This window comes from Alligator mississippiensis, chromosome 8 (genome assembly GCF_030867095.1).
Source record: "Alligator mississippiensis isolate rAllMis1 chromosome 8, rAllMis1, whole genome shotgun sequence".
Lineage (NCBI taxonomy): Eukaryota > Metazoa > Chordata > Crocodylia > Alligatoridae > Alligator > Alligator mississippiensis.
The window spans coordinates 17,330,971-17,343,314 of NC_081831.1; the positions used below are offsets into that span (position 1 = coordinate 17,330,971).

The 12,344-nt window shown below is 42.3% G+C and overlaps 1 protein-coding gene across 17 annotated transcripts in view; it reads right to left on the reverse strand.

Moving 5' to 3' along the window:
* The window catches only part of B3GNTL1 (UDP-GlcNAc:betaGal beta-1,3-N-acetylglucosaminyltransferase like 1), a 350,365-nt gene that overhangs the window by 35,102 nt on the left and 302,919 nt on the right, over nt 1-12,344 (reverse strand). For 15 of the 17 annotated variants that reach the window (XR_002089783.2, XM_014595610.3, XM_059732186.1 and 12 more), the window contains one exon: nt 8,202-8,337. Coding sequence is in view for 16 of the 17 variants with exons in the window: in XM_014595610.3 (XP_014451096.1) it covers nt 8,202-8,337 (136 nt within the window). In the remaining variant the exon portion in view is untranslated. The other 2 variants (XM_019485767.2, XM_019485766.2) reach the window with 2 other exon arrangements.

A 12,344-nucleotide genomic window follows, 5' to 3' on the forward strand; every position in this document is an offset into this window, starting at 1 on the left:
TGGCTTTGCTACTTTTCTTTTCCACCTTCCTAATTACTGTAATGAAAATGCAATTCCAGTTATCTTGAACCTCCACACACACACACACACACACACACACACACACACACACACACACACACACACACACACACGTTCTTTTGAATGTTTCATTGTAGGAGAGTCCCGTAGCTGCATGGCCGCGCAAAACTACAAAACACCTAACAAATCATCTTAATCACACTTTTCTCAGACTTCACATAGAAGAATGATGAAAGGAAATTTTAGCCCATTCTAATGTAATCCTTTTGTACATTTTACTCCTGTCTGAATTTGCTACTTCCAAATTTGCTCTAAGGCTTAGGAATTATTTTTATATGCCTTGGATCAATTCGATCTTTGCACATCAGAAGAAAATAACTCAAAGTATTATAGCATAATATAAGAAATTGAGGTTAATGTCAAACAGAAGTAGACACCACCTCAGCTGGATAGACCTTCCAGTCTGTCTCAACTGGAACCACAAAGCTAATGAGCATGACCATTCTTAGACAGGATCCAAAGATCATAATCAGCATCAAAGTGCCAATCTCATTCCACCTGTTTATCATTACAGTTGAACCACAGGAGCTATTTGAGTCTTTTAATTCCAAACATGTGCTTCACAAACCAATTCTGAATCTCTGTACTGAAAAAAAGTTTCGGTATTCAAAACATTAAAGTTTTAATAAATTTGAAGTGCTTGTTTTGTGTGTTTAATTAAGTTCAAGTTGTTGTCTTAATGAAGCTTGATACACATATAAGCAAAAACTTAATCATTTAGTAAATAAGAATGATATATTTCTTCATTTTATAGCATACTAAAATGTAGGATTTCTAACAAGCCAAATATGCTAAGCTATACACACACACACACAGTTTGTGTACCAAGGAAACATATGTATCAAATCTACTATAAAAACTGTACTTAGTTGCAATCCATCATGTTTTAATTATATCAACCGATGAAAAAACACCTTTCTTTAAAAAACAAAAGCAAAAAGGTACAATGGGAAAGTTGATAAAATCAATTATTTAAATTGGGCTTAGACTTCCTGATTTAAATCAACTTGATTTAAATCAATCTATGCTGGAAACTCAGGTTGTGTGTAGCCTAAACGAGAGGCATGTGTGCATGACACTTTAAAGTGGGATAAATGCTTTTGCACCGCTTTAATGATGTCGGTGTTTGCACACTGCTGTAGAAAATTTGGCAGCATAATGCACCTTAAATGACTTGGGGTACAGCAAACAAACTCCTTTAGGTTTGCTGCCCCTAGTGCCATGGAGCAAAGCACCGGGCTCCGTGCAGCTCTGCAGCTGTCAGAAGCCCTGTAGGCAGCCTGGCAGCAGACCAGGAAAGCTTCACCTATGAAAAGTGGTGAGCCTGATCTTCACCCCTCCGCCCTCCCGAGCCTGCTTGACTGCCTGAGCTGCAGGAGTGCCCAGTGCTTCCCTCCATGGCTGCGGTGCCCCCCGGCCACCCAAGCCAGGTGCCTGCAGGCGGGTGCGCCTGGGGGGGCAGGGGCCTGCCATTGCCGCGGAGGGAAACACCAGCTCCACCCCCCCCACAGCCCAGGCATCGCTCTGCCTGCCTGCAGCTCGCCCTCCCCTCCCCGCTAGAGAGGCAGGTAAGTCAATGGGGTGTGTGCACAACACAGGGGTTTAATCAGCCCTAAACTGAAGCGGTGTTTTTTAAAACCCACTGCTTCAATTTAGGGCCCCCATTTCATCTACACACGGCCTGAAAGACTTATGTTGACAATATTTTCAGGTGCGAGGAAGACCTAAATCACATGGTCTGTACTGCAAGTGCTGACCACAGCAACTTCTTTGAGACCGCGATTAACAAACAATTTTCTATGGTTTCTTTAAATTAGAAGTCATTTTATTATAGGTGAAAAACATGGCTGCGTGAAGGAAGAAAGGCTCCATTTTCAAGCTCTCTCTGGATATCTAGTTAATTTGGGTATAATTGAAATTTTCTTCCCTTTTGGTTATCTTTTCTAAATCATATTGGCAGCAATCCATTCTTCCCTAGCAGGTGTGGTACATGGTTCTCTCCTTGACTCTGGTTCCCTCACTTCATTCCCTGATTTTTTCCTTAGTATATTCTGTACATTTCTAATACACAGCAAAAATTAAAAGCTGCCTTTTGTAGTACAGCTACAGGATTATAGCAGTAGTACAAGTTCTAGTGATCCTATGACTGATAGACAAAAGTGGCTTGCAGATAGAAAAGGCCACTATGTTAAATTACAGCAGATGACTTAAATCCGTTAAGTAGATAGATACTATGCTACAAGGAGGGAACATGCTTTTCTTAATGCTGCATGGTATGCTGCTCATGGACAGGTTTGGCACACAAGTGACCGCAGGGCCTTTACAGGGCTAGGCATTTGGGGTGCATTTTTAGAGGTTGTTTCCACAACAGTTCCATCAACGTAACTGCAGCTAAAGCTTGTTTAGTTCATGTCTTGCTGCTTTCCAGGTGGCTATTTGAAGCTCTATTTTGAGCAGGACTGAAGGGAAATGTGAATACTGAAGTACTCCCTTCTTTAGCTGAAGTTTGCTGAACAAGAACAGAGTAGACAAGACAGCTCCAACCTTCCCCCCCACCAAGCATATGTGGCATCCCCCCAAAACATTTGGTTTTCATCTTTGGCTGCAAATTATAGACAAAACGGAAGTGCTTTAAACACCAACAAAAGACCTGTTCAATTTCACTGTTGCAGAAATACTGTACCAGCCCAATGGCAACTGTCTGAATCAAGAAGCAACATTTCTTAAGTATACTGAGGTTATGATAATGAGTTCATAGAAGGTACTAGTTCAATAAGTTTAGCAAAAGCACTGAGATCTGGATTTTTTCCTCCACTCTTTGGAAACAAACACCATTTCTCTTAGTCACCATCTCTGTATCTGAGGCAGAGGAAAGTATATTGGCTAGGTCAGGTCTTTTACCCTTAGAACATCATCACTATTCAATTTCAAACAACTTTACAAACATTCGAGATCATTTGTAAGGGCCTTTGAACAAATGCAGACTGCTACTTCTAGAAAATGTCACAAGTTCAGTTTCTGAAGAAGTTGCACTATCAAACATTTCGCAATCATCTGATCAGTACAGGGAATCTAAGAGTTTTAACAAGCCCCAGCCCCTCTAAATACTGGATATAGCCACTTTTTTGTAATTATCAACAGCTCAGGGGTGCCCAGTCTTAAGTGCTACAAGCTTGCTGGCAAAATAACCCATAATGAAAATCAACAAAACTTAGGACTTTTTCCATTGGTCCTATCAGAATCTAAACTGCAGGTAAGATCTTTAAAAAAACACCCCTAATTCCCATTTTCAGAAGTTCCTTGATGTCAGTTTTCTAAAGCTATCTAGGGATAAATAATCCCCTTTCAAACTGCATCATGGGAGTGGCAGCCAGGGGATTTTTTTAAGTTCCCAAAGCAGGTAAGAATTCCCCACCTCTTGGCACTCCCTCCTTTCCCCTCCATGCTCAGCAGCATGTCTCCTCCTCGCCCCTTCCATTAACCCCCTCCCCCACCCACCACTTCTGCTGGCTGATCTGGGGGCAGGGAAAGCTGAAGAGCCCCTCCTGCCATGCTCCAGCTGAACTGCATAGGGAGCTGGGCTCAGTCAGGGACAGTGGTTGTGGAGGCAGCAGGTGGGTTCCTCCTTCCAGCCCAGGTGTTCCTTTCCAAGTTCAGAAGCAGGCACAGGGAAGGGACCCCTTGTGCTGGCACCATGACAGCCACTGTTCCCAGCTGAGCCCAGCTCCTGCTGAGCATGGGGCAGATGAGAGGGGGTGCTGGGATGAGGGAGGGGGGTGTATTCTTACCTGATTTGGGGACTTAAACAATCCCCTGGCTGCTACTCCCGCAGCGTGTTCTGCCCACCCCAGTGACAGTGGAGAGTTAAGAGCGGGGGGTGCAGCCACTTCGTCAATGCTGGTTGCTGCCCCCACACCTCCCTTTATGAAATCCTGGATCCATCCACGAAAACATCTGAATGAGCTTCACCCTATGGGATGCCAATGGGATTTAAGTACTTGAGTCACAGTGGCAAAAACTTGAAAAGGAACTCTGTTTAAAATGGGACTTGTGTAGAGATGATGGACCTCATTCATATCAGTGCCACTTTGCTTCAGGAAATGCTGTTTTACTGGCCTGGTATGACAGATTTTGTCCTGTTATATTCCTAGTACTTTTTCATAAAGAAGTCATTTTTTAAAGGTAGCTGATGCATTTTCATTCAGTTCTTGGCTCTTTGCTTAGAAGTGCAGTAAAGTGCTCACCTTTTCTATTTGTAGATTCAAGATCAAGAATACCATTACCAGGCACCATCTAAACCAAACCAACGTTTTTAGTTTATCCTGCATACGTAATTTCCCTCCTACCCTCAATGGCTCATTTTATGATTTTGGGGATAGAAGAGGTGAAGCAACCTCTGGTACAAAGGAATTTTTTTAATCGTTGTCATAATTTAGAAATTAGTCACAGATTAGTTGATAGTTTTCTAAGGGAAAGGAAAAATTAGCTCAGCTGAGCATAATTTTTTTACTATTGATTACAATAAGATCTGCTTTGTGGGAACTAACGCAGATTATAGTCACATATTTCTTTCAAAGCAGGTGGTATGAGCTTGTGGCTTGCAACCAAGAAATGGTAAGCTTTGGTTCTGTTCCAACATTCTGCCACTGACTTGCCAGAAGGCCCCAGAGCAAGTCATATAATCTCACATTTTGACTGACTGAGGACTTAATTTGAATACCCTAGGGCCTGATAGCAAGACATGCTATATGACAATATCAGCCAAAATCAACTGAGATGGCTACAGAAATGTGATTTTAATCACTAGATGTCATCCCCCCACTTAACTGTCACAATGCACTTGTTCCAACAGCAATACTTTACAGCATACTGGTCAAGTGAACTGGACAAGTGTGCATTTGGGAAAATGCTGCATCTACAGCAGGAAAGTATGTTTTCTAGATGTGCCTGGTATGGAATTTAGTAATCAATGAGTTAATGCTCAAAGCTGTGTTTCAATACCAAAGCAAACCATACTGAAATATACTTAATTACAACCTTGATAGAAGCAAAATAATATCACTGCCTGCAGCACTGCCAAAGCAAACGTTATGTAAAGGTCAGCTGGAAAAAATGTCAGGATCTGAGTTAATTAGAACCACACCAGCAATGCTAGCATATTGCTGAAGCAGGTCTGCTTATTTCAGACTGCAAAAGAGGCAAGTCTCCGTTTCTCAGCTGCAAAACAACAAAAATGACAATATTATTCTTCTCCTGCCCTTTCAACCTGCTTTGGGGTGGCATCTTCAAGTTATCACTCTGTACTGCTGCACAGGATGTGAAATTCTGTATGAGTCATTTTGAGAGGTAGGTGGCAAGTGCAATACAGAATTAGAGTCATTCTGTCTTGCCATCCAACTGCCTTTTGGATTGGTACACAGAAAAAATTAGATGTGGTAATGGGGTGCAACAGACATCACAGCCTTTCTGTTGTTCATTTCAAAAGTTTCTGCTTGCGTCTCATTTGCACACATGCCCTCCCACATCTCCTCTATGAAGTGAATACCTAATCCTTACAGAGTCATCAGCTGCAAAGTATGGGGAACACAAGCGAGTTAGGGGAATTCACACAACGCTCTGAGAAACACTGGCTGAAGAGTACATTTGCATAGAAACCACATACAATCATGCATATAGCACTGAGTGACCAAGGCAAAAATACTTTGAAGCAGACACTTCTGTCCTTAAATTAATAAAACTTCTCAGCTGCCCAACATTTGAGCTTCTCTTTACTTAACAGTTACTTCAACCTCCATACTACATTTATAGATATGAGGAGGATGGCACTGGAATGGCATTTCGGAGATTTGCATTGCATTCCTGCTGCCACTGATTCTCAGTGAGAGTCTCCCCTATTTTCACCCACTGAATCCCATTGTGGGTATATTAATTTATTTTATTCAACTTTCTCCATGGATGTGTGTGATCTGAGGAGCACTGGATTAATCAGGTTCCCATATCTTCATTCTCCTGCCTTCCCACCCATATTTTTCCTGAAAAGAAAACACATTTGGTAATAAAATGGATGTTCCAAGACTGTTTATAAGAAACAGTCATCCAACATTAGCCCTGGAGCATTTATCTCATAAAGTTATTAGACAAAAAGAAAATTATATGAGAGCAAGGCATTTAAATGCTTAGAGAAACCTCTCCACTGTCATTGTTAATTATAAGTAACTACTACACATTGAAAGACATGCATTATATTTAAATGCTTTATTCATGTACATTTTTTATTTTATGTTTAAGTAGTCATGCTTTCCACCAGGGAGATATAATGTGTCTGCTCTATATAACACAAACCAGGATGCTTGATGTATTATGAAGATTTTGCTGAGCAGTCATTTAAGGCAGTGGGGGCCAATCCTTTTGGCAGGTGTGCCCTGCACCCTCCCCAAGTGCCACTGCGATCCTTTTCCCTTGCCTGAACTGTTGCTTGGCCTTCGGCTCTTTGCCCTGTGCTTCCTGACCAAGCTTCTTCTCTGCTTTCTGCTCCCTGCCCAGTGCTTCCTGCCTGATCTGTAGGGGCGTGCAAAACGGGCTGTATTCGATTTGGATTCAGCCCGAATCAGGGACAGTGATTCAATTAGTTGATTCAGATCACTGTCCCCGATTCAACTCGGCCAAATCCAAATCTGAAGATTCAATGCTGATTCGGAGAATCAGCAATTCGGCCATAGACACAGCTTTAAATGTTTTTTTCTACATACCTCAAGGTACCAGGCATGGCTTGTGAATGCTGCGATGCTGGGGCGGAAGAAGCGTCTCACAGGAGTGCAGGGGGCCCCCCCACGTGCTTGGCAGCGAACCTGAAAGTGGACCAAAAGTATTTCCGGTCCACTTCTGGGTCTGCCAGGGAGCGTAATTGGCCACTGGAGGACCCCAGGTGCCCCCCAGACCTAGGAGGCACCAGTCACTGAGCCGGGGTGGTGCAGGGCCCCCCCGGTGCGCTCCCCGGCAGACCCGAAATGCTTCTAGTCCACTTCTGGGTCTGTTGCTGAGTGCACTGGGCAGCCCTCTGCGCTCCTGTGGGACACTCCATCCACCCCATCAACACAGCATTGACGAGCCACCCGCTCGCTACCTTGAGGTATGTAGAAAAAACATTTAAAGCTGCGTCTATGTCCGAATTGCTGAATCTTTCTGAATTGATTCGGAGAGATTTAAAGAGTCTCCCGATTTGATTTGGATTTGGAGATTTGGCCACTAAATTGGGTCGAATCTCTGCCAAATCAAATCAGGGACTGAAGCTTTGCACAGCCCTACTGATCTGAATGTTTTCCTTTCTGCTATCTGTCCCCTCCCCAGTCTGCCATGTGCCACACACACAAGCTGCCTGGGACACTTATGGCACCCTTGCCCAGTGCTGTAGCAAGGTGAAGGGAGGGCGAGCAGGGCGTCTGCCTTAGGCGCTGAAGCGAAGGGGCACTAACAGGCGCTGCCCAGCTGGGCGGGGAACAGGACGAAGCTGCAACCGGCTTGTTTGGCAGACGTGCAGGGATGGGGGACGGGTGGCTCCTGCCATTGTGTGCACTACCGGGCAAGCATGGGGGGGGGGCGCATGTTCTTCCCAGATCTGTGTGAGGGACAAGGGTGGGCTGCTTCTGCAGGCTTTGCCTTGGGTGCCAAACTTTGTTGCTACAGCACTGCCCTTGCCGCAGGTGGCCATCCCTGGCTTAGAGGCAGATATGAATGTTATCTATGCACAAATAATCCCCAGTAAAAACATCTAGCACCAACCCACCCAAATAAGTCAAGATTTTTTTTTTGTTCATTTTGGAATGCTGCGGATTGGGATGGATGTGCAGCAGCAAGGCCAAGAGCTGTGACTGTGTCTCTGATTAACTGTTATGTGTAGCCACAAGAAGGCTGACAGCATATAAAAGTGCATCAGTTACAAGAGATGCCATGGATACTATGATATTTAAAACAATAGTATAGCTGGATCATGGATTAGGAAGCTAAGAATATTTTCTAAAGGCCTTTATATTGCCCTGTTCTTAAATATCACTCCCTCTAAGGGGTAGAGCGAGGAGAAAAGTAATTGCCTTTGCATAGTCTTGATTTTTTTAACATCTCACCTTTTTCCGATTAGCTGGTGATAAGCTTCTGTAGAGCTTCCTGCCTTGTTTGCCTGCGTTCCAAATGGTGAAAGACATCCAGTGCTTTAGGACTTGGTCTTCCAGAAATCTGACTCGATGATTCCAGATGGTTCCCCTGGGGAATCAGAAAAGAAGTGCGTTTGATCTCAAAATACATTAACAACATAAGAAATCTCACTTTCCAAACAGATACATTTCTGATGCAAAAACCACACTGAAACATCAGACTAGCAACAATTCCAGTGGAAATGAATGCTGTAACTGGAAAAAAGATGGTCTCCTGTTTAAACATTAAACTTGCTGTCTTTGCTGCTGTGATCTTTTATTTATACTCAGACATGGACAATGTATAGGGGAAATCTCAAGTTGTTGGAGAAGTACCATCAATGCTGCCTGTGGAAGATCCTTCAAATCCAGTGGGAAGGCAGATGCACCATTAGTGTCCTTTTGGAAGAAAACACTGTGAGCACTGAGGTGATGATCATTCGACATCAACTTTGCTGCACCAGCCAAGTCGTCTGGATGTTCGACTCCAGATTCCCAAAGCAAGTTTTATTCTCCCAGCTCAGTCAAGGTGTATGCTCAAGAGGAGGGCAGAGAAAGCACTTCAAGGACGTCCTCAAGGTTAATGTGAAAGAAATGCAAAATTGACATCAACTCGTGGGAGACTATTACCTAGGACCACCCCAAATGGCGGAAGAGTCTGCTGCAAGGATCTCAGTACTTTGAAACCTTACGAAGACAGCTGGAGACAGAAAAGCAGGAGCAGCAAAAACAGCTTGTCACGGACTGAATTAAGAGTCCAGAGCCACCCACCCCGCATGGAAACATGTGCCCAAGTTCCAACAATCTGTTGATCCTGGATAGGCCTCCTTAGCCATCTTCGAATCCACAGTTAAGACTTCATAGACAACAATCATCCTCAACTGTGAGGGTCTGCCAGTGATAATATTGAGCTCAGTTCTGTTTCAATGTACCCTGCAAGATGTTGAGCAAGTTAAAGACATACGATGGACTTCTTCTAAAACATATATATTGATGGGGCACAGTAGAGATACAATATCGTCAAATCTTGTACAAGGATAAAAAATTAAAAAATGCCCAAGTGATTTATGATTCTAAGACCCATGCTCAAAAGTGACCTATGCATTGAAGAGCTTAAGTCCCAAAAGGGTTTAGGCTCCTCAATCATTCAGGCACTTATGAAAAAAATTACCACTATGCACTTTTAAGCAATATAGGAACCCAAGTGCCATTGATGAAGCTTAGTTTTCTCAGTCTATATTCCAGCTGTGCTACTGCCTTTTCCTTTATGAAGTATCATGGTATCCATCTCTTCCACAACTGGCACACTGCCTGCTGCAGGCTACACATAAAGTTACATTTGACTTAGACTCCTAAGTCACCTTTGGAAATGGGACTTAAATGCCTTTGTAAATGTAATCCTAAATCATTTATAACATTCTCAAGTAGATCTGAGTAATTCACTGTACTAACTTTCCATTGTATGGTTACATTTGAGAGTGAGGTTTGTAGAGGATAAACTGCTAGAGAGCACAAGGAAGTCAGAAGATGGTGACTCATTTTACAAGAGCCAGTGTTCGAATATACAGGTGTGTGTGTGCGCATGCATGCTGTGCATGTGTGCGCATATGGATAAACAACCACACCTCTCTACATGGCACATCTGATTAGTTTAGATTACCATGATCACTAACTTCTCAAATCATGGCCTTTTTTTTGGTGCTGAGTATGAAATAGGTCTACTTAAAAGATACTGCAAACTAGTCAAAGAAATGTCTTCCCCTCCTCCTAACAAACTAATTCAGAGAGCAGTGTGTCAGAGCAAGGGTGCTAAAATGACTCGGGTCCAAAAGTCCCTGAAATAGGTCCAAACACATCCAGCAGTTGAACCTGCTACCACTAAATGTTACAGTTTTAGGAAGACAAGGTTCTTTGGGTGAATCCGATATCTTTTATTAGACTAACTTAAATAGTTGGAAAAAATTTTCTTAGCAAGCTTTCAGGTTTAAAAACCCTTTGTCAGGCTGAGGAAGCATCTGCAGTTGGTAAACTCTAAAACATTCTAGTTGAAATCATGACATGATGGATGTCAAGTGTTCCAGGTTATGTTTCGGTTTTTCAGCTATCTGTAATTTCTTTCCTTGATACTAGCATATAAAACCACTTTTAGCTTTGGCTATATCCTATTATTTGTCTAAAGCCTAAGAATCTCAACCGTGCTTTGCAAGATGTTGTGTCTGTTAGCAGTGCTAAAATACAGCAGAACTAACTGCATTGTATAAATATACCATCATTGTAAGTATAAAGTTCCCACAAGTTAACACCCTGGACACATTTTAGGGCTTCTAATGGATTTACATCTTAGGGATTTAGATATTTTCACCTTAATAAGTGCAAAAGTATCACACAGCCTAGAACGAAGGGAGCAGGGAGCTTTTAGCAACTGTACTCTGTTCTTTATTTGAAAAGTTGTGCTTAGGCTTGTCATTCACAGAAGCTAAAATGTTACTCTTTTAAAGCAAGTAAGTGAGGCCACAGGAAGGATTTCTGTCCGTGTGTGCATGTGAGACAGAGAGAGGGAGTTTGTATCACAGGATTCAGCAACAATCCAGTACCGATCCCAAGCCTAAGCAAGCCTGCAATGATCAACAGTCGATCAAGTTCAAAAGTCCTGAATAACCCTATAACAACGCAGGCTTGAGCAGCCCAAAACTCATGACTGCCCCATGTATGTGATTCTGAATATGCAGGTGCATGTTCACACCAAACAACACAAAGGCAATTGATGAATTTACTTAATTTTCAAGCTTATATGTTCCCTTTCTTAATAAGAATTGTGCATCCCCACTTTCCCAAATAAAGTAGGTGATGTACTCTTTTTCTGAGGGAAACAGCAGACAAAGAACAGTGGAAGAAGTCACTGGAAAAATAATCCTTTAAATAGAGTGTAAGCTTAACAAAATGTCTAAAAAGTATGCTTTAAAATAAAGCAAGCTGACAGATGTCTGTGTGTCCAAGTGGATTTTTATGTCTGAAATAAATTCCACAATGTAATTTATACAAATCTAACACTGTAAACAAATGTAAGAGTGATACCAAATGTTGAGTCCACACAACTGTGGGACCATAATCATGAAACATCTGTAAATGCTGCAGCTTGGTTGGGATTATCAATTTCAGAAAGTTCAAAGTGTATTCTCACAGAGAGGAGATGCATTCAAGGCAGGCATTTGGTCTTGAGTCCTTCGTTGCAACTGCTCGGTGTTTTCAACAATCTTCTCACCCTCCCCATTTCTGCTCGTTTCCTAATGTCTTCAATCACTTATTTTTTTTAAATATCTGTTTCCACTGTATAATGTAATATTGAATAATGTATCAGTATAATTGCTTAAAGAAATTTGATTTTAGCTGAAAATGTTGGTTTATGTTCAGGATACTTCTAGTATTCAAAATAGGATTCCACTTCACATTAAAATAACTAGCTTACTAAGCACAAAAAAAATTGAATTCCCATGAATGTATGACATAAGTGCAAGAGAGTGTTGAAAACTGGCTTATGAAATGCAAACTTATTTCATGCTTGTAACTTTTTTTTTTTAATCTTGGTCTCTACCCAGGGCTGGACACGGGCATGGGCAAACCAGGTGACTGCCCAGGGCCCGAACAAAAAGGATGCCTAAAAATGGTAATTAAAAAATTATTCTTCTCATTATCTCTGGTGAAGGGGGCCCAATACTAAAAGTTTGCCAGGGCCACCATGACTCTAGGTACGGTGCTGTCTCTACCTGTAAAATGACCTCATCCAAAGACCACAACAGAAAGACTATCATTGACTACAGTAGGCTCTGTATTAGGTGTTCAGCTAAAATTCCCCAAAATTTCAATGACGGCAACATTCATACACATCTCTATGTTCATACAAAGCAGCCATTTCAAGCATTTTACAAGATGTAGGAAGGCAGTTTGGTTACAACAGCTGAGCCTTTAGCTCAGATCTGATCAACCTGACAACAAAATGAATTCCTCCCAGAAGTGGAGGGAAGCCGCAGACGATGTAATCCCATAGTTCAATCAATCCCCCTAACCCCATTGTGCAGT